The following is a 22,195-nucleotide window of genomic DNA, read 5'->3' on the forward strand; positions in this document are numbered from 1 at the left end:
TGTTCTCTCCACAAGCAGGGCCCAAGGCGGGCTGTGCTGGAGCCCTCATGCTCCTGGGCACAGGAGGTGCCCTCATGCTGGGCAGTGCTGTGTGCCCGCCTCCCTCACACCACGCCTCCAGCACTGCGGCACTGCTTCCCCAAGGGAGGCACTGCCAGCTCTTCCAAAGTGCACTAGGACTTGGGAGCTGTCCACCTCCCAGTTCAGGTGTTCAGTCCACCTTTTCTTTCTCTTTACTCACCTCTACAGTGCCTCGTATTTTCTTCTTCCACACTTCCCAGCACTGTGAATGTTTAAGGACCACTGGCCTTTTTAACCAATTTTAAAAGAATATACCTCACCCAAACACCTAATTGGAGGAAAACCAAGCATTTTTATTTGTCTAATAGTGATTAAGACCACTTGTGAGAATCTGAAAATAGCAAGACAATGAAAGAGGTACATACGCTGCCCAGAAGTTTTCTCAGAAAAATAAATTACAATTCATTTAGATTATAACATTCTGCAAGGCTTGGGTTTGTTTGTTTGGCTTGGTTAGTTTGTGTGGGGTTTTTTTTGTGTATTTAAATCACTGAAGTTTCAAACATTACTTCCTTTGTGCACAGGTGTGCTGAATTTAGTTTTACTCTAATTTTATGTCAAAACACTAACGTTAATCTAATTCACTTGAAAAGTAAGCAACCACAGAAGTGCTCCACTTGTGTCCAAATGCAGATATAACCTGGTTTTGTGTCTTTTAGCTCCCTTAAATTTCCTGTTCATATGTGAAAGCAGAGGCCCAAGCTGACTCCTAAAATGACAACATATTATTCTTTTTCCCTTTTACACATTTAATTTCTTCACAGTGCAGGTGTGTACGTCTTTGACTCTGTTTCCTTGGGATACTTGGTTTTAGCACCTTCCTCAGGACACAGAGGGATTAGTGTTTACCAAGGTGCCACTCGGAGCTGGAGGCCACTGCAGGGCCAGCAGGGCCGATCAATCCCCGGGTGCCAGAGCAGCATCTCAGCTTCCCACTCCCGCCTCTGGAAAGAGAAATTCTACACCATGACAGCTAACTCTTTAGCAAAGTTCACCTCAAACCCTCAACCTCAAGTGTTAAAAAAGAAAAGCCCTTAAATGATACAAGTTATTACATTTAATCCCTTTGGGGGAAGTGGGGAATGATTTTGTGATTAAGGACCTACTGTGGGGCTCAAGAGAATTAGTTCAATTCCAGACTCTGAAACAAGCTTCCAGGTTCCCCTGGGAAAGCCTGTGCAATCTCCTATCTCACACGGACACCAGCAGGGCAATTTGTAAGTGTGTGCAGCCCTCAGACATTGTAGTACCAACAGCTAAATAAATTCATAGTTAGGACTTAGGTGAGGTTCAATAATTTTGAGGGCTAGTTACCTATTCAATGACAGCACTACCATTACACTATCACTTACCACAAATCATTCTTAAAAATTGGTATTACATTCTTGAAAAATAGTAAGCTACATTATTACTTACTCCAGGGCTGACAGGTAGTTCCTAAGGGTTTAGTTAATGTATTAATGAAAATGATGAATGAATGAAAAAACCTGCAAGATAAAAATAAATTGGCAGGTCTTAGAGAAAGACACCACTTAGTTCTCAAGCACAGAACTATTTTCTACGGTATGCACTGCAGAGCAATTTTGTTCCATTAAAATTTCTAGCTGGTATTGTTTCTTGGAAAAAAAAAATTAAAAGAATTGATCTAATTCATAGAATGAATAAATTTAATAATGAACACTCATCTGACAATGAGTTGTGATAGAGAAAATCCAGCAAGCACTATCAGAAAAACATAATACTGAAGTCACTGTGTAGTCACCTTCTAGACAGTGAAGTGCTGCACAACGCACTATGATGACATTAGACAATTTGTCTTGCAAAAAGAACAAAACAATTTAATTACTCTGATATTAATTACTCATATTTAATTACTCTGATACTGTTAAGAACACATACTAGTCATGTTCTTTGCTATTCACTACCAGCGGAAATTTTCTCCTACTATTATGAAAAACAGATGCTACACACCAGAGATATAAAGCAAAAGCTACTTCCCATTTTTAAAGACATGGCAATAATTTTACAATTTCACTCATTTCTGCAAAGGTATTGTGCCTATTATGGTTGCAGGTAATGATGTATTTAATGCATTACAAAAGTTACATTCAGTAACTTGGCATATACTTCACATACTTCTAAAACTATTTTCTGTAGGAAAACAATCATCTCTCTCAGAAATTGGAAAAATCCCCATAAAATTTCAAGATCAGCATTGCTGACATGTTTCTATTCAATCTATAAGCAATATTTTAATCTTAATATTAAATATTTTGCATGTATTAAGTCCACGTATGCTTGGTATTTTCATGGAATGGATGTAAAAAATGTTTAAATCTGATATTTGACTGCAGTTCTTCACATTATTTTACGTCACTACTTTTCTAATTATAGTTATTTCAATTTTTTTCTTTAATTTTCCCACTGTTATAATTTCAACTTATAATAGAAGTTACAACAGTTGAAAATTAAAAATATCCAATCACTAGCAAATTAAGCATTTAAGAGGCTGATATAAAACTGTTTCAAACTGTCAGTTAACAGACCAGCAACTCACACCAACAGTTCTTGGTTAGTGTCTTCACCTTCACCCCTCTAAGGTAAAATGCAGAAACGACTGAGGGATTTTCCATGAATTAATAGAAATTCCATCCATCCTACCCAACATGCAGAGAAAGCCAGGTCTGATGAGACCTGCCCATTGTAATCTGAATAGTCTGATGAAATTCAAACACAAGCTGAAACTGGGGGCAACTGTGTAAAATACACAACTTTATTCTGTGACTGTTTACAACTTGAATTTAAAATCACAAAGGTGCAGCAGTGACATTCATGAGCATTTGTTTTAAAGGAAAAGCCTTCTTAAATTTTTCATTTCTTGCAGGTGACAGAGGGTGTGATGTTGGTTACAGGACTTCCACTATTCTCAATGCTGTCAGTGTCTTCTTAGCTAAAGCTCCCCGTTGCTGCTGCACTGGTTTAACAGGAATGGCTGTGACAAAATATAACAAATATTGTAAGGCAGTTGTAGTTTCTGCATTTGCTCATCCTCCCCACATCTGCTTACATCTAAAAATCAATCCCCTCTTTCATCAGTGAAAGGTTAATTGCCACCTTAATATTTCATTTTATTGTATTATCAAACCTAATGATTTGATATACACTTTTGTATGTTCCATGTCCTTGTGGTGTCCCACCCTGAAAGGGAAAGAATCAGGCATATATGCCCATGGCTGGATAGGAATGACAGAAGTAGGAGGGACCACAAAAACTCACAATGTTTTATTAGTTAATTAAACACTTGGCATGAAAAACTGGTTATTTAGTCCTTGTAGCATAAACACATGGTGGTGGATTTTTGAGTAAGGAGTGGAGGGAGTGGAGGGAGTGGAGGGAGTGGAGGGAGTGGAGGGAGTGGAGGGAGTGGAGGGAGTGGAGGGCAATATGGAAACAGTACTTTTCAGGCTGACATGGGCTTGAAGAAAAATGACTGCTGTTTTCATTATTTAAATGAGAAGTTCTTTAAATCATTATTTAAATGATTTAAGTTCTCCAGCTAGAATAGATGTGTAGTTGTTAGCATCAGGTTCTAGCCAGAAATTATTTACAGTTATTAAACCAAACAGCTACAGGGCTTTGTCACTCACCTGGTGGCTAAAGGGCAGGTGTCCCTCCAAGCTGTGGCCATTTTGCAGGTTGATGTCAAGAACATCCCAGAAGTCCAAATCTTTTAACAGGTGCTAAAAGAAGAGGTGGAGGATTTTCCTGTGCATCTGAGAGTCCTGTTTGGAAATAGTTTTTGTGTTTTGTTGTCAACTGCTTTAAAACAAACAGTAAAATCCACCTTTGTTTGTACAGGACACTCCTTTAACTGTGAAGGTCTAAAACCACCAGGCCTGAAAACAGGTAACTGAAAGCAGATACAGCAATGAGCACTGCAGCCCAACAGCTACAAACGCCTTGGCCTCTCTCATTCAGTGCCCTACTTTAAAAGATGTACAGGCACTGAGCTACCAGTCCCATAGGTATTAACAACACAGCACACTGACCTGCAGTGCTACTAATCATAGCACGAGCACACTACAAAGTCAAACTCTCTGATATTAATGTTAACCTGCACACAAGTTAAAACAAGTTAAAACTGACAAATGAAGTGCAATTGGTATGAACAGTTAAAGTCAGATTTTATTTCATGACAAACAGATGTCATCTGAGGCTGGTTCTAAGCAAGGATTTAATCCATAATGTAGGTCACTAGTTTTGATAGAGTTTGTGCCTAGTATTCATCCAAGGAATCAGACTCGGTACATCAATAGCTGTCAAGAGTGTGCATGTAGTTTCTTTTTACACCAGTGTTTAATAAAATAAAATAATCCAATTAAGCAGATGTCACAATATTTTTTTGCTGACTTTCCCATAATTTTCAATCATTAAAGCAGTATTTAATTTACAACAAAACACTATAATCCTATGCATCCAAGAATATTCATGTTTAAAATTTGAACCGCCCTCACCGTTTCTGCTGCCCTTCTGGTTTCCCCATGAGCTTCAGTAACTCAAAAGAATTGCAACCAACTTGGTAACTAAAAAAGAAAGCTTTGTGGAATGGGAAAAGTTCACAACAGGGGAGGAAAAAAAGCATTCTAAAATAGCCAGGTGTTCACCTCAACCCATACCAACTTCAAACAGATGCAAGGACATAGCTGAATCTGATTTCAGACTAAGGACATGAAAGATGAGTTTTATGTTCTTATGCTTTTATAACATTAGAATGAATTCATTTTTAGATAAAGAATAGTATACTCCCCTACTCTCCAATTCTTTCACATAAAATTTGCTCTGAAAATAGCATGGCTGAGTTCCACTCTTTCAACTATTATTTGATCACTGCCAAATATTTGCAAGTTCAGATTTTTCCACATCTCACCCATCTACTTGATTGCAGTTCATGTAGTACCTAGGTTTTGTTCTACTTCTATGAATAAATGTACCGTGGCAAGGGATCAAGTCAGTCATGGAAAAAGAACGAATTACTTTGAAATACGAAGCTGTAAAGTGCTGAAAGAGTGCTGGAAGAAGAGCCCGTGACAGCCTTTCACCCAAGTCAAGGTTTAACCTTAGGAAAGGATGACTAGCCTAAGACAGCAATACTGCTTGGCAGCAGAGGGGGTGAAGGTGTGTTCAAGGTGTGGATGGCAGTGCCTGTCCATGGCCTTACATCCTCATGAGATTGTGTCTTCAGGTGAAGGATGAGTTTGTTCAATAAGTTTGGGTCTAAATAAACAGAAGTGGTGAGCAAGCCTTCAAAAGAAACTAGGAGCACAAGTAGCTGCCTGCAAGAATCTCACTATCCTCTTATCACAAGGGCATAGAAGAATTCTCTGTAGAGTAGTTCTACAGACAAAATGACACCAATATTCCAAGTCTATAACTTACATATGTGTTGGGTGGGGATTTTTTTTGAGGTATTCTTCTCAATTTTAAACTTTTAATTAAAATAAGTTTATATTACTGAATCCTGTTAAACCAAGAGTTGCATTTTATTTTGATGGATATCACTAACTTAAATGCATTTCTGCATACAGTGTTATTACAATTTAAATCCTCAACAGCATTAGTAGATGATCAAATACTTTGCAACTGTAACCTGTGAGAGAGCAATTCCCCATCAGGGACACGTGTATATGTCTTTAGAACATGTCTAATTTTGTGAAAAATATCTGCACATACTGCAGGGTGCACATGCCCATTAACAGACACACCAACATTTTATACACAAACTTTTGATCTCTAGTGCCTGTCATTTATTTACAGATTATTTCTTATATATAAGCAAGCTTAAATCAGATTTAAAAGTTGCTCCAAGTTGTATTTCAGAGGGAAAAAAATTAATACCTTCAATTATCTCGTAGTTGAAGAGTCACTTACTGGGTTCAACTCCAACCAATCCAGGTATTTTCCTGCTTGTAACAGAAATAAGTCTCATGTCCAGAGGCACACTGCACATCTCACAGCTCCCATGCTAGGCAGTCACCTGCCAATCAGCTGTCTAGTGTGAAACCCTGGTACACTCAGCAGGTCTGTTCCCAAGAGCCTTAACTATGAGAGCCAGTGCACCCTGCACAGACACGTTATGATGTGCTACAGAGAACAGAGAGATGGCTTTATCAAACTGGTGTTTGCATCGACTTTGCACTTCTCCAGACAGATGAAAAATACAGCTGCTGAGTCTGTGCAATATATCAGAGTGAGATGTTTAAAGCCCAGTATTGACCCAGCCCTCCTGTAGCTGCAGAGGTTAGTTTTGATTTAGAACCTGTATATGAACTCAATTTGAAAAATAAATGAAAAGCTGTAAGTTCTCCTTCCCCCTGTCAAATCATTATTGGTCAGTTTTAACTTTAGATCATGAACAAGATAAAGATTCCCAATTCTACACAAAGTCTTTCACAAACATCTACACCCAAAATAATAGGATTTGTACAGATTTTTTCTTCATTTCAGAATATTTTTAACTGAAGAACGGGGCAGTTACTTTTGCTCCAAGAGAAATTGCATTTTTGTTACTGTGTTCCTGATACATGAAAATATGTGAAATGTGTAAATGAACAATAAAAAGTTCTGAAACAAATAGAGATAAATCTTAAAATGCACTTTTTATTTAGTTACATAGAATCAACACAAGAAACTGAAACTATAACTAGGCAATTACTATGTAACTTCTATCATTTAATTATTATATTTGAGTTTGTTAAGTGCATTTTATGCCACGTAAGCAGTAATCCAGGACAGACATTGAATCACTACATGTATTATGTATTATTAGAAATTAATTCAGTGAACTATTTCAAAGCTGTCTCATTTTAACTGGGTCAAATTCTGTTACCCAGAAGTGCAATGAATCTGTGTTTAAAATTTAAATGCGTTTAAAGAAATTTAAACTGCAGTTCTGAATGGAGAATACTTTAAGTGACATCTCTCAAACAACTTAAACTTTCTCTAGATAGAATAATGAAGTCTGATTACAGGGCAAGAGGAAAATGCTATGTTGAGCTATTCAAGAATACAAAACAGTCATTTAACTTCTTGGAGTGCAGGTGTGAGATCTGATTTACGTGAGGTATGTTATTTTCACCTCATGTTCAGGCTTCTGTAAGTGATTGTCTATAATCCTAGAATAATCCCCTGAAGAAAAGAGAAGTTGGTTACATAAAACTAAAAGGCTGTGTCACTGTTTCCCATTGCTGGGCTGTTGCCATCTTGTATGTACCAGAAGTCACAAGTACCAAGTCCAATGCTGAGCTGTGAGAAACCCACAGAACAATGTGTTCTTTGATCAGAAACACCTTCTACAAAAATGGGAGGTATCTGTGAGCTCTATTTTAAGCTATGCAGAAAAGAAAGTACTTGTTACAGTAGGAAGTTGTAATATACATCAGAGGAAAATTTTTAGTTAATGATTCCTGCTTGATCACATTTTAGTGATAGAGTGAAAAACTATTAACATTTATATTTATAATCCGATTCTATCTCATCATCCTAGCATACTGAGAAATATTCAGCTGAAAAGAATATTGTCTATTATAAACTATTACACTGACATTACCGTAATTTTGTTAGTAGTCTGGTTTTTTGCAAAAATACTGAAGGTAGCTCAAAAATTAAGACTAGCAATACATATGTTCTGAGGATTGATGCTGAATCCTTTAAGAATCCTTAACCTTTAAGAATTTTACTGATAACTTGATTTTAGTCATTTAACTTGGAAGACTGCATTTCTTAGCAATGTAAAGAGATGAAAGTCAAAAATTCCATTTGCTTCGCCAACAAAAATGTTTGTTAACACTGATCCTGAAATTACCAGTGGAACAGTAGACAGTCAAGGAAGAACTAACTTTTTATATTGGAATACACCTACTTTTTTAAGTACCTCTAAAAGTGTCTTATCTACATAATAAAGCAACATATTTAGTTTAAAACAACTGAAAACAAGTTAATTTCTCAGCTTTGCTATTTAATTGTTTAAAAAAATTATAAGTCCACTTACAACCTGCTCCAATTATCCCACATGATCTTTGCATTTCAGACGCATTAACCAACCCAGCTGAAGGAGTTGTAGCTCTATCTGGATTCCTGTGCCTAAACAATTCAATATATCACTAAACTATGATAGTAGCAGAGATTTCCTAACTCTCATTTGAAGAGATTATGTACTACTACACACGTGCAACATTCCATGAACTGGAAGAGAGAATCTCTGGTGTAGTTCCAGTCATATCACCATCAGAAGGATATATGTCAAATTTGGAAGTCAGTGAGGAGGAAGGGAATTAAATATTGCAAAAGATATTGCCTAGGTGCATAAGAAATTTAAAAACTAACTAGAAGTTTTAAGGTGATCCAGAAACATTAAATAGGCATGATCTTCAAACATTATCTACATATTTGCAGGGTCATATTTCTGAACTGGGTTACACCTACCTATGTAATTACCCTCTCTGCAACAGAATTAGCCAAACCCATTAATAGAAACCTACTTTTCCTCCTTGCTGGTGGCATCAATGACAATCAGGAGGTGTCTGATTCTTTCTGCATCTGTTGGTAAAACTGTGTGTATAGCTTCCCTCTACAACCACCCCTGGTGTAGTCATCTGCAGCCAACTGGAAAATCAATTAAGGAGCAGCATAGACTGTAAAACTGTACTAGAATGTCATCAAGTTTCACTACTTTACTGCTTAATAATGCTGCTAAAAATTATAAAAATGGTTCCTTAAAGCAAGGGGTTCCCCTCACCTCCCCCCACTTTTCATTTCCCCTGAGTATATTTCTTAGACATGTAAAAAATGCTGAGAAACATGGTTGGTTAAACTGGGCTGCAAACTTCTCAGAATTATTCTCCTGAGAGCAGCCCATTCATCTATTCCAATCCACAGAACATTACTTTTGTAGCATTCTCTCCTGAATTGTTTTCCATTTTGACTCAAATCTCACTCCAAGGGAAGGCAGTGCAACTAGGAAAAGCCACTAGACTACAGCCAGACACTACAGACTAACCAGGAACATCTTTCACCTGTGCTACAAAACATCTTTCATAAATACTTTTAAAGCCATGTTGAAAAAATACCCACAATAGATGTACACCAATGTAGGAGTCATCAGAAATGAGCTTGCTTGCCTATCTCCACCAGAAGCCACCTTCTAATTTTTTTGGGATCTGCAAAATCTACACACAGCGTACCAAAGGCCAAAAGTACAAGCATATTTATACAGTCCTATTCAGGCAGTATTTGCATAATGAATCTACATCACTGCTTGGCTAAGTTACTATTATTATTAGATACTATTAAATATGATTATTTGCTGAAGATTCTCTCACCTTGCTTTAAAGGTATGGTGCATTTTGTAAAGATTTCTACTAGGAAAGATAAGAATATGAGTTTAGGTATATGTTACCAGAAAAGACTTTTAAAAGCTAGACTAATCCAAAGTGTTAAACAAATAAAATAAGCATACTTAATAGATTTTCACACTACATTTGTTTTGTAAAGAGCACCATATCAACTAGACGTGATATACTATTTTTCCTTCACCACTCTTCATTAACAAACTCTAGGGAGATGTGAAAAGGTCAGATTTCCTTCTTTGGGTTTGCCTAAATTTTACTGAATGCAGTATAACACACTAAGAGCAGCTCAGTCAGCTCCTCCTGACAGTGCTTAAATAAAACCTAAAATACATGGACATCACAACAGTCACAGCAAAAATTTGCAGTCACAGTGGGACATTTTAATCCAAACTTTCTGCTTACTCAAGATGCTTCTAAAGCTTTTGCTACATCCATTTTCCCCTTAAGTAAAGAGGTACTGAAAAGTATACTGCAGCAAGTGCCTTCATTAAGCATCAGCACTAGAAGTGACTTCTGCATTAAGGGAATAGAAATTTAGCAGAATAAACACCCCCTTTGCATTCCAACTGGTCTTCAGAGATCAGAGGGGCTGGGTGTGACCAGGTTTGATTTCTGATTAGAATCAATTAAGCACTATAGGTCTCATTGAATTCAGTAAGAACCTCCATGATTACAGGTTCATAAATAGTACAGTTTATTGAAGCAACAGGAAAGCAGGTTCAGGATTGCCAGTTATAAGGGCATTAACAATGGATTTTGTTTTATAAAGGTACTGATAACCTGAGTACAAATAATTAAATATAAAGAATCCATTTAAATTCTGTATTTATACAGAAACAGTGTTTTTCCTCAGAAGATGATTAACCAAAAACCCCAAGAGAAATTATCTCCCATTTCTCTGGTATAGCTGCAATACTACAGAGAGAAAAGCAAGGGAAGTTTACTTAACAGAGAGATTGCCATGGATATGCCCTTCTGGAAGCAGGTATAGGGTGGAGCTGTGTGAGTAAAAAGCTATAATCAAATTTGTGTTCTTGTGGCTATTTTGTTTGTTTTTCATAAGAAGCACTTATTAGGCTGTTAAGGAATCCTTGTTATGCAAAAGTAGTATCAACTTTAACCCTACAGGACAAGCAGACAACTGAATGCAAACAACCTTCACAGCAGTTGCTGTGAATAGGATCTCAAGCTGAACAAACAAATGCCCAAAATGATGGCAGGAAACAAGAAATACAGTAAGAAATACAGCATATCCTGGCAAGCCAGCAGTGTACATGGCTCATCGTTTCAAAAGCCAACAAACCTCCTACTCCTGTGTCTGGCACAAAGCAGGCTGTGAGCAGAGCAGCTCAAACAAGTGATTAGATGCCAGCTCTCAGAAGCTGCCACAGGAATGCAGCTGTTTCAGCACCACAACCTGTCCCACTGTGCTCTGCACCCATCACAGCTGGTGGGAACACCTCAGGGCTACCCCACCCAGAGGTGGCAGCTGCCAGCCAGGAAGGGAGATGGGGACATACCCATGGGGAATGACCAGGCACACAGGAACGGTGGCCCCATCACCTCTCAAGGTTTGCCTGCCCACAGCACAGATTCCACACCACTACCTCCAAAAGAAATGAAACAAATCCAGCTTCCAGTCTTGGCTTCTCCGCATCGTTAGTAACAAACAGTTTGGTTTTCCTATGAGCCTGTATTGTTGTGGTCTAATGTTTTTGGCACAAATCTAAGATTTCAAAGAAAAATGTCCTTGTTCTAAACACTTAGCTTTCAACCTGAGAGTCAGTAAAAGAAGTTGTCACTCTATTATCATACTAGGAGTGACATTTGAAGGACTAAAGCAGCCTTGAAAACAAGGCAAAATCAGGCGAATACAGCTTTTAGAAAACCAAATACAATGTGTAGCAGAATATGGGGATTAAGGGGCTGAGAAAACTCTACTGGGGAATTAAATGGGAAGGACTAGAAAATGGAAAAGCTGAATAAATATGGTTCAAGACTGAGTAAGAATCCATATCCTATTTTTAAAAAATGACTAAAAAGTGAACAAGAAGTTGATGAGGGAGTTTCTTGTGCTAAGTGTAAGCAAATCTGGGAGAAAATAAATTCCCTTGCATTCCAGCTGATCCTCAGTTATCAGAGGGGCTTGGGGTGGCTGGGCCTAATTTCTGAGTAAAAGCCAATTCAGCACAGTAAGTAAATGCAGAGCCAGTTCAGCACTAGAAGTTCAGCCACATTCCATAAGAACTAACATGGCCTGATTCACAAATAGCAAATTATTGAAGCAGCAGAAATGCAGATTCTTATTGGATTGCTGGATTCGATTTCTTGCTCAGAAACTGATGTGCCTCTAGTGTTACAGCTGTGTAAAGAAGAACAATAATCTAAACAAGAGATTAAGTTATCCTGAATAAAAGAAGCCGGTCTTCTGAAGTGTTAGATGGAACATGATGGTGAAGTTTTACCACACCTGCTGTAAGTACCTAAAATGATAAAAAATCTCATTCCAGGTGCAGAAAAAGAGCAGAGGAACACAAATTAGCTTTACAGTTCAAACCATTTATATAATCTCAAGACATAACTTATCATGTTCAATGTGGCAGAACAAGTTTCATACTACATTTCTAAGAAGTGAAAATGAATCTTCTATTACATCAAGCCACACACAATCCATATTTCTGCACTATACTTACATTGTGTAGAGATGATCCTCTGGATTTCGTTCAGATGTCTAGCAAAAGGCATTCTCTTTTCTACAGATTATGCATCTATTTGATGAAGCTCATCTTCCAGGATAAACTTTAAAATATTTTCTATTGGCCTGCTAAAAAAAAAAAAAAATAAAGTTACGGAGCTTTCTGATCAGATTTTTTTTTTTTTGTTGTCTAAACCAAGTCCAGAGTATGGATCCTCTTACAGAAAAACCCCAGCAGTACTGTAGATAAGTAAAAGACTCCACAGGGAAAATGAGATGAAGAAAAAAAGGACAGTCTCTCGGTAAGATTTAAGCTTTAAGCTTCCAAAATCTACTCAAAAAAGGAATATAAAGCATATAAACACTATCATTGTATCACTAAATGCAAGTTAGGATTATACTCTTCAAACTTACTTCAGTAAACAGATTTATAAAAATACAGGTTTAGTAAATGCAAAAAGACTGAATACGTAACAGTCTCAAACATTACCATGGTATCTCTGAAGCAACACTTTGCCTCAAGAGGGAGGGATTGTTCAGAGGAAAATGAATGTGAGAAAGGATATGTAGACTAGGAAATGCAGACGGCTGGAAAAGCAAAGTAAGAAACAAGTGACCCATCCTGATTATCTCTGATAGCAGATGCTGCCAACAGATGCTCTCACATTATGCTCCAAGTACAGCTGTGAGAATCAGAAATAGATACCAAAGATGCTACACTCAGAAAGAAGCATTCCTTGCACCTCAAGAAGAGATATTTGAGACAGCACTCTAAACTGAAAAAGCATGGTTCTTCCAACCACCTCTGCCTTGTGAAGCAATCCAAGAGTACACCCAGCCCTTTTGCTTAGGCTGGTAATTTTCAGGCTTCACGCATGTTGGCAAAAAAAGATATCAAGGGTGACTAACAGATGCACTAACCCTAAGAAACATTTTATTTAAGTCACAGCTGTAGTGTGATGACAGTTACATTGCCTTGCCTCATTTATCTTGGCTAGTCAACAGAGTTGTACAGTAGACAGTAAAAGCTATTTGGGGGGGAAAAAAAACCCAAATATTTTTAACAGTCCAAGAAGTTTTACATTAGAAACAATAAAGGAATTATAATTCACTTAGGTATCTCAAGGGTTATAGACCTTGGAATTTTTTTCCTGATTAGGTTCAGCCTCTAAGTATCACAAATCATTGAAGTTTGAATAAAAAACAGCTTTATGATATCTGTATATGTTCAATATAAACCTAATAGCTGGAGCAATGTAAAAGACCAGAGGAGATCTGCACATCAGCAAGCTCACATAAATATAAATAGCTTAATGCAAATAACAACTTCCTGATCCTTTCAGGATGCTGGAAATCTCCAAGGGCTATGCAGAGAATTCACTTTTCCAGAGCAGTATCCAGTTTCCTGGGGTCTGATTAATTTAAGGTTCTACAAACTGCAAGAGTACAGTTGTACAAAGGAAGAAAACATCTCCTTCCCATACTCCAGTCTTTGATTCAGTGGAACTCCAGTGCTAATATCTGCTATAGTCTTTGTCAACAGCCAGAAAAAACACCACTGAGGTGCTCTGCCTTTCCACATGGAAGATATAATTCCAACCACCACCAGTACCGTGTTTCTTCTAGTTGTTACACTGGGAAAATTGGTATAAACTAAGTAGGCAAAACTATAATAGGCTGGACTCAATCACTCTTAAGAAAATAATAGGCTATAATTTACATTCAGTGAGACATCACCAAAGCAAAAGTAATGTATGAATTTCTAGAATACACAATTTTTTTGTAATTACACTTAAACCACTGAGAGCAAAATTACTATCAATCATATTTTCATGACTTTCTAGGTTCCTTTTAAAAAACAGAAGGAGAACAATTAGACCACATCCCAACCCCGAGAGCACTGCAGCGTCTCTGCTTTAAGCAACACAAAATTCTTACTGGACTACAAAATACAATCCAGGCTCCAGTACCAGTTAGCTGAAAACAGATGGCAGTGCAGAGAGCCCGGGTCCCTGGAGAACTCACTAATCGAGTCACTCAGAAAGCTTTCATTTAGCGAACAGACCAGTTCAGTTACCTCTGTAGCCCAGCTGGGCCAGCAGCAGGCAGGGCTGTGGGATCACGATGGCTGATCCCTGCATGTCCCACGGGACACTTACAGCCGGCAAAGAAACGCAACCTTTCAGCGCTGCTTCTGGCTGACCATTATTTCGGCTGTCGCCACCCAGGATCGCTGCTGCGATTGCTACGGCTGGAGCACAGCCGGGCCTGGGCTGGCGCACAGCAGGGCCACCGCCACTGCTGCTGTCCCTGTTACAAACTCCGTCCCTCTGGTGCCACACCGCTCCTGCAGCAGTAAGCCCAAGGGATGGGGTAAGGGGTGATGTGTGGAAGCACCTCACACCCCTTCTAACACAGATACAGGCCCATACCCAGAGACAGATGGTCTTCGTGCCCCAGTGCCGTCCTCCTGCACAGAAACCCTGATGAATTCAATTGCCTGTGTAGGCTATTCAGCCTACTGCTCGTGCCTGTAGCTTGCAGCAGCCTTGCCTGGCCCTCCTGAGGAGATCCCAGGTCAGCCTTGCTGGACCTGTTTTCAAAAGCAGCTTTTAAATCTGCGCACGGCAGTGGCTCTCACAAGCGGCTGGGTGAGCAGCCTGGCCGTGCCGGAGCGCTGGCTGGTGCCTGCGAGCGGGGGGATGTAGAAAAGCCCCCGAATGAACAAGTGTAGAGGTTGACCCTGCGCTGTCTTGAAGGAAGAATATTGTATCTTCTTTTCTACCTTCTATTTTCTGCCGAGGCACGTACATGGAACAGCTGTCTCAAGTGCTGTGAGGATTTTAGGAGGCGCAAAAAAGGAAAAAACCGCGATGCTGCTGTTTAATAGATAAAGTCCAGCACAGCTGCCCGACAACACCCCAAAGCGGGCCGAGCCGCGCCCCTTCGCTGCCGGTAGCCAATGCGAGGCGCGCTTGCTGCGGGCGGCGCGGCGGGCGAGTAGCGCGGGGCGTTGTTGCGGGGCCGGGCCGGCGGGGCGGTGCGCGGGGCCGCGGGGAACGGCCCGTGCTCGGTGCTCCGCCCGGTGCGCGCCGCTCCGCCCGCCCGCCCGCCATGAACTCCCTGGACCAGGCTGAGGGTGAGTGCGGCCGCCCGGAGCGAGCCCGGAGCTGCTTCTTCGGCGCGCCGGGAGCTGCCGGCTCTGCGCCCGGGCTGCCCGAGCGCGCTGCCCCGTCCCTGCGGAGCGGGACGAAGCGGCCGCGGGAGGCCTCGGCTCCCTCTGCACCGCGCTCCCGGCGCTCCTCCTCGGCCCAGACAGGCGAGCTGGGGCGGGGTTCCGGGGCCTCCTCGGCGTCCCGCGCTCGGGGCGGGCTGTGCTGCTCCCCGGGCGGCCCGGAGAGCAGCGCCCGCGGGAGGGCCTGTGCTGAGGGCTGCTGCCTGCCCTGGGAGGAGGGAGTGCCCGCGGTGCCTTCTCGGTGCCGCTGCTCGGCTGCTTAGCTGAGGAAAATCCCCTTGTGCTCTGGGGGCTCCTTGCCCGCTCACGGCTTTTTGCGGGAGACGCGTTTCTTACAGCTCTTGAGCCCCACTAGGCGTTACACTGAGCCAGGGCTCCTTTTGCATTTGAAGAACGCGACCTCAAGTAGCTCCTTCTTGTCTGGGGACACTAGGTGGTTTGGGTTACAAGTTCTTTGAAGTTACAGCTTACAGAATGTCAAAAGCCTGAAAGGAGTTTTCGGTGTCCAAAGGCTGGCAGAGATCTTTAAAATGGACCAGTGTTTCGGAGTTAGCAAGTGTTTTGTCGCTGGCACCAGAAGTAGCAGTGTCGACAGAAACCGATAGTCCGGCGTTGTCAGGGCTTTGTTGCTATGCTTGTGCAATCTGAGGGTTCCCAGAAGTGTGCCCTGCTAGTCACAGCTGCCAAAAGGATCAACTCAGAGTAGGTTCTTAGAACGTGCATAGTTGAAAATAAGTTAAAACCTCAGTTTCCTTTTTTCTGGAAAAGTTTTTTTCATATTTTGTTTCAGTGATGTCTGCATTATGTGAGTGTTTTCTTGAGAACTTGTCAATAACCTATTTATATGCCTTCAGGGTGCTGTTTCTCAAATTGCAGGTTTTCGCGTGGTGCCTTGTGTTCCCCCTCTCACTTCAGTGGCTAGTTGGAGGGGTTTGTGCTAATCGGGGAACAGTTAATTAGTCGTGATTGCCGGCGGTGGTTTCACTTCCCCAGAAGGGATGTGGAGGACAGGCCATTAACTTCTGTGTTCTTGGCAGTAATTAAGACTGGTTAGCTGTTCTGTGGCTTAAGTCAAGGTACTATAATCTTCCCCCATAAATTCACCTGCAAACCACTTAGGAATAAATTGACAGTATAGAAAACTGCTTTCATAGTGATCATAATAGATTTATTTCTTCCAAGCTTATTCTTTAATTGCTTTATTGAGATTACTACTATAGCAATAGTTGGAAGTTGAAGTTCCACATTGATGCTGACAGAGACTTTAGCTGAAAGTTAAGTTGATCCTAATTAAAGCTTTACTTCAGGTAGAATTCTGGCTTTAACTTGAATGTTATCAAATATTGACCTTGTTGAAAGGAAGTGTAAATCTAGCCTGGACTTAAAGTGAAACAGCTCCTTGGAGGCAATTAAGAGTATCAACTTGAAATGGATTTAACAGCAATTTCAGTGGAAAGACCATGGGAGAACAATGGCAATAAGAAGAAAGATGTATTTTTAAGAAATAATGATTGGAATAAGATCATTGGAGCAGTGTTTGCTGTGGGTTTTTTGCATATGTATGTATGTATATATCACGACACTCCAAGTTTCTACAAAACAAAGTCATCAAAGCCACACTGCTGCAATAACCCCTTGAACAGTGGCAAGTGACCAACTTTTTTTTTAAATTGCCATTATGTTGATAGTAGAACATAATGGTTTCCTGATATACTTAACACTTCAAAATGTGATACTTTTTTTTTTGTTTTGTTTTGAGAGGCAATTTAAGCTACTATAAACCTAAGTCACTGTTTCTAAAGATGTCTGAAATAGTGTGATTTCTCAACTGTATTGATTTTTCTTTTTGTAAGTGGGAATGTTTTTTGCTTTTAGATTAACTCCACCACTGTACTTCTTACCTGAAGCTGAGTAAAGCTACTATGACTGCATATAAAGGATCATTGCATTGGTTTGCTCTGCCTGTTTGAGAGCTGGGTGTGCACAGGGGAATTCTTTTTATATTTTACTTTAAAATATGACTAAATAGATGAAGATCTAATTGTGCTTGATATACATCTTTCCCAGATCTCAAAGCTTTTGAAAGAAGACTTACTGAATACATTGCATGTTTGCAACCAGCTACAGGACGTTGGAGAAGTAAGTTTGGTGTTCCAAGGAATAAATAGAAGTCTGTCTTTCAAGCTTGTTAGATTTACCAGTGTTTATCCTTTATTTAAGTTTGCCCAAAGAAAAATTTTTATTTATACTTGCTTTAAAATTTGTGGCATACATTCAAACACTCTGCAGCAAGTTCATACAGGATAATAAACTAATATTTTAGCCAGAGTTAGGAAAATGAGGTTAAGATTGAATTGACTCAAGGCTGAATTATTCTGGAAATATCTGAAACAATAAGTTGTGTTTGTTTCTGTTTTATTTGGTTTTTATTATGTTACTGAAGGTTTTTTCTTCAAGACTCAGACTTCCCAGACTGTTGCTGTAGTTACTTAAACTAAATATGGTTAGGTGAGACAGTTCCTGTAAAATTGAAGGTGAAAAGGTTACACCAGTTTGCCATAAAGGCAACTTTGTTATGACAGGAAGGTTTGAAGGAGGGGGGAGGCAAAAAATTCCACAGATGTGCTGCCAGCTTTGGGATCAGTGGTCTGTGATGGAAATACACAACTTTTTGTTTTGTTTTTGAGACTCTGCTGAAGTTTTCCTACTCAAAGAACACAGACTTTTTTTTAGAACACATAAAATACTATGTTTTCTCCTGAGAGGTCAATTTTGAATGAAGGAACTGAAGGAATGACTACTTAGAAAGCAAAACCAAACACTATTAGCACTCCCTCAAACCCCCTTGTCTCAGAGCAGTCAGATATTTATGTGTAGTTCTGCTGAGTTTGTGCACACCTACTATAGGAATGCATTTGGCTTCCAAAATTGCTGTTTTCTGTCAGTTATAATTAAAAAAATACTGGAAACTTTTAAGCATATTTAAATGAGGTCTGCATAACTAATATTGTATTCAGTGGCTCATGTTTTTCCCCAGATTGCTTGTTTCATAATTCACATAAATAGGGACTTTCTATTTTAATTATAATGAGGTGTGTGATCAGTGTTAAGTTTTCTTCCTGTTATCCTGAAAAGAAAGTATTTATGTGATGTAGAGAAGAAGCTCTGCTTTTAATTGATCTTTTTCAACTTACTTTTGAAGAGATAACTTTGGCTCTTTCAAAGGACCAGGACGTCTTTACTTGACAGAATTTAGATTTTCAGATGTACTTGTTCTGTCCAGGAACTTTGTACGGAATCCTTAGGGTTTCACATATGAGAAATGTCTTTGCATATTTTCATTTCTGCTTTCCAATTAGGAGCTTTTCCTCCCTCAGGATTGAGAAAAGAAATAAGTGTTTAAGAGTTGCTACTGAAAAATAGATGCATTTAAATATGAGTGAGGTATACAGTTTATGACTCTCATTTTTTTTCTTCATCAGTGATTTTGATAGTGGTATCAGTCTGCACAGCAACTGGGGCTTGGAACTGGTTAATAGACCCAGAGACACAAAAGGTAAGGTCAGGCTAATGCCACATGTGCTGTGTTCCATGGCTTGGTGCTGCAGTCAGATGGTATATTGAAAACTGAAAGGCTAAACACATTCTCACGTGAAACTGGGAGGTGATTTTTATTAAAGCTGTCAAGCTGTCTGGAGTTGTTGTGGAATGTGTCCTGGGACAATGCCTGCCAAAACACTACCCTGAATGCTTATCTAAAGAATTGTTCACAAGTACTCGGAAATGGCTGGGAGCAGTATTTTATTTTTAGTTAAGGGATCTAGGCAGTGACTTTCTGTGTGCTTTAGAAAGTCTGCAGTTGAACTAACCTGATTTCTTTCCTAGGTATCATTTTTCACGTCACTTTGGAATCACCCATTTTTCACAATTAGCTGTATTACCCTAATAGGCTTGTTCTTCGCTGGAATACATAAAAGAGTGGTGGCACCATCAATGTATCCTTTGATAGTGTTTGTCACGTTAAAAGTGTAGTTATTGCAGTTGTTGAAGCCTGTGCTAATAATGCTTTTTTAGTTTTGGCTTACTGTGTGTACAAGGTTAGTTGCTTTCCTTGACACAATCCACTCAGTATAGCAGCCCGATGCCGAACGGTTTTGGCAGAATATAATATGTCCTGTGATGATGTAAGTGTTAGTGCTTCATTGCCTAAACCTTCTTTGTTAAAAAAAGGAAATAATTCAAAAAGACACATGGTCTGCTTTTCTGAACAGCACTTGTATATACCTCAGCAAATTCTGTGTCTGTAAAACTGGAATGCGGAATACTTAGTATCATCTTGTGTGTTGTTTTAAACTCTCCTGGTGACATTAAACGTGACTCATAATCGTTGGATTCAACTTTCAGGGTTTAAACTTTATTTATTTTGTTTTCTGTCTTGCAGACTGGAAAATTAATTTTGAAACCTAGGCCTCATGTTCAATAAGGGCTGTCTTCCTTCATGTTTTTCCACTGCCATGGAAACCAAAAATGACCTTTTTAAAGGTAGTATGACAGCAAAAAAATCAAATGGGACTGGTTGTCACTGCCTGGGAGTAAAAGTCTTAACACAGTTGACAGTGAAAGTGTGCAATATTACTTTCTTGAATATTTATCCAAATTTTTTGTTATCACATTATCAGTGCTTTTGCTACTTCTGATTACCTCTTTTTCAGTATTAGTGTCACTTTTTTACTTCAGCTAGAACAGAACATACAGGTGAAGTATGTTAATCGGCAATGAAGTTGAACTTGAAAATGAAACCTCATTTGTGTTACGTGTCTTTCTAAGCTATTGTAAATAGCAGATCGATGCCAATGTTCAGGAAAAAAGTAATATCTGGTGTATGGATTTTCTTGTTCTCATGAAGAGTATTGAAAGGAACGTTTGCCATTCTCCTGATGTTTTATTAGCACACTTCCTCATTACAGCCGTCCTTGTCTCCTGGTCACTCTTTTGGAACTGGTTTAAAGGCTCGCAGGAAGACTGACTGTTTGTGCCGGAGAAAACTGGTCTTACTGTTAAAGAACTTCGCAAATATATCAAGGATTACATTTGTCAAGTTGTGTATATAGTGCACCAGCCACTTTCCTTGTGGTCATACGTAGTTCCTTCTTTGATCTGGTTCAAAACACTTATTTTAAGATTTTAATTTTTTTTATTGTCTTAAATATGCTTGTATCTTCCCAATTGTAAGGTTGTATTTTATCTAAATCCACCTGACCATTCTGAGTGGATTTTTATGCTCTGATAGTCAGAATATGAAACCGGTATGGCAAATGTATAACATCAGATTTGGTGAAGAAAATCTAAAGAGTGCCACAATAAAATAACACAATTTGTTATTCAGAGTGTTAACAACAAGATGTGGATGATATATGCATAAAGTGTAACTTTTGAATAGCTAAAACTGTCAAGTTTTAAGAGTTTAAGTTGTTCAAGGTGCCTTTTTAAATGTTTTGAACTCTTTAAATTGACTCTAACTGCAAAGCTCTTGCAACTTCAGTAACCCCTACTACAGGGTAGACTGGCTTTTAAAGGCAGCCTATTGATGTAACTATGTCAGTTGAAACTTAAGAATTGTCTTCTGGATTTTTTTTCCAGTAAGTCTTCTGCCCATCCATTATTTTTAACTGCTGTATATTTTGTAGGTAAATGTGTATAAAATAAAATCTTTGTATAAACAGGTGTTATCTTCTTTTGTACTGTGCAAATACAGATCTCCACTGAACACAGAAGAACTTCAGAAAATTTATAGCTGCACTCTGTAACTTTCATACCGGACCAACATTTCCTGTATTTGATGTGGGTCTTATAATCTAAGATACTGACACCAGAGAGGAAACCCCTTCCAGGTTTCCATCCTCCAGGTCAATCCCGCCTCTGTAAGTGCCCTTAGGGAAATTGTTTCTGTTGATCATTTTCTTGTTCGAGCGCAGTAGCGCGGTGTCCCCGCTCGCCGCCGGGCTCGGGGCGGCGGGGTCGGGCGCGGCTGTCCGGCGGCGGCGGGGCTGCGGCAGGGCGGGCTGTGCGGAGCGGTCCGCTCCCCTCCCCTCCCGGCCGTCGCTCCCGCGGCGTCACGGCCGCGCGGCCGGCGGGGCGGCACCGGCACCGCCCGCGCTGCCCTGCGCGCTGTGGGGCGGGCGAGCTCCGTGCCCTCGGCAGGCACTGCGGGGGCTGCCAGGCAGCTCTTGCGGGGCTTGCGTTTGGTCTCCCCGGCCGGAGACTTCTGCGGGTGGTCAGAGCCAAGTGTTCAAGAGCCATAAGTAAGGAACGAGGGATAGAAAATGCTGAAAAAGACTGGGTTTGGCCACTTGTAGGCCATAGTTGTGGCTTAAGTATTGCAGGTGAAAACTGATGTACATCTCCTTCTGAGAGTGTGAATTTAGAATCAGAAGCAAAAATCCGTTTTCCTTTAAGAAATTAAATCCCCTCTGCTCGCTTCACCCAACCTAATTCACTGAACAGATCACTGATTATTCTTCTAGACTAACCTGTTTAGGAAAGAGAGGGGTAGAGAGAATAAATAATGGCCAAGTGAGGATGAGCTGAGACACCTTTTTCTTTAGAGGCAGGATCTGATGTTACCACTCTTCGGTTCTGCTCTTCAGCAGATGTTTACCTGCTAGGTTTTCAGCAAACTCCGTGGCCTTCCAGGACATGCACTTCTACTGTGTTATTTTTGCTATTGTAATTCTTGTGTCTCACCTAAAACTCTGTTATAGCACGTGTCAACATTGT

The 22,195-nt window shown here is 39.9% G+C and overlaps 1 protein-coding gene and 1 long non-coding RNA gene across 6 annotated transcripts; one reads left to right on the forward strand and one right to left on the reverse strand.

Annotated features, from left to right (window-relative positions):
* Window positions 1–2,833: 2,833 nt before the first annotated feature.
* On the reverse strand, window positions 2,834–15,122 carry LOC121333978. Of its 3 annotated transcripts, none has more exons than XR_005952392.1 (4): window positions 14,995–15,122; window positions 12,182–12,312; window positions 3,729–3,863; window positions 2,834–3,073 (listed from the first exon to the last, which is right to left on the reverse strand). It is a non-coding gene; the product is annotated as an uncharacterized LOC121333978 (long non-coding RNA). The 3 variants fall into 3 exon arrangements; XR_005952390.1 differs by having other exon boundaries at window positions 14,969–15,107; XR_005952391.1 differs by lacking the exon at window positions 14,995–15,122 and adding an exon at window positions 14,616–14,726.
* A 75-nt stretch (window positions 15,123–15,197) lies between these two features.
* Window positions 15,198–21,303, forward strand: CNEP1R1 (CTD nuclear envelope phosphatase 1 regulatory subunit 1). 3 transcript variants are annotated; one of them, XR_005952365.1, is made up of 7 exons: window positions 15,198–15,322; window positions 17,486–17,557; window positions 18,901–18,974; window positions 19,304–19,413; window positions 19,548–19,602; window positions 19,860–19,960; window positions 21,174–21,303. XR_005952365.1 is itself a non-coding variant. In XM_041400453.1 (6 exons), exons 1-6 carry the CDS (start codon window positions 15,298–15,300, stop codon window positions 19,899–19,901), a joined length of 378 nt encoding a protein of 125 aa, XP_041256387.1. In that variant the 5' UTR covers window positions 15,198–15,297; the 3' UTR covers window positions 19,902–21,142. The 3 variants fall into 3 exon arrangements, 1 of the variants encoding a protein (XP_041256387.1); XR_005952364.1 differs by lacking the exon at window positions 21,174–21,303 and adding an exon at window positions 20,386–21,142; XM_041400453.1 differs by lacking the exon at window positions 21,174–21,303 and having other exon boundaries at window positions 19,860–21,142.
* Window positions 21,304–22,195: the final 892 nt, after the last annotated feature.

This window comes from Onychostruthus taczanowskii, unplaced genomic scaffold (assembly GCF_017590055.1).
Source record: "Onychostruthus taczanowskii isolate IOZ18803 unplaced genomic scaffold, ASM1759005v1 scaffold18, whole genome shotgun sequence".
In the NCBI taxonomy this organism is placed as follows: domain Eukaryota; kingdom Metazoa; phylum Chordata; class Aves; order Passeriformes; family Passeridae; genus Onychostruthus; species Onychostruthus taczanowskii.

Coding starts and splice junctions, on each gene's coding strand:
- CNEP1R1 (XM_041400453.1), top strand. CDS start 15,298: ATGAACTCCCTGGACCAGGCTGAGG. Junction 15,323..17,485: donor CTCCCTGGACCAGGCTGAGG/GTGAGTGCGGCC, acceptor CATCTTTCCCAG/ATCTCAAAGCTTTTGAAAGA. Junction 18,975..19,303: donor TAGACCCAGAGACACAAAAG/GTAAGGTCAGGC, acceptor TTTCTTTCCTAG/GTATCATTTTTCACGTCACT.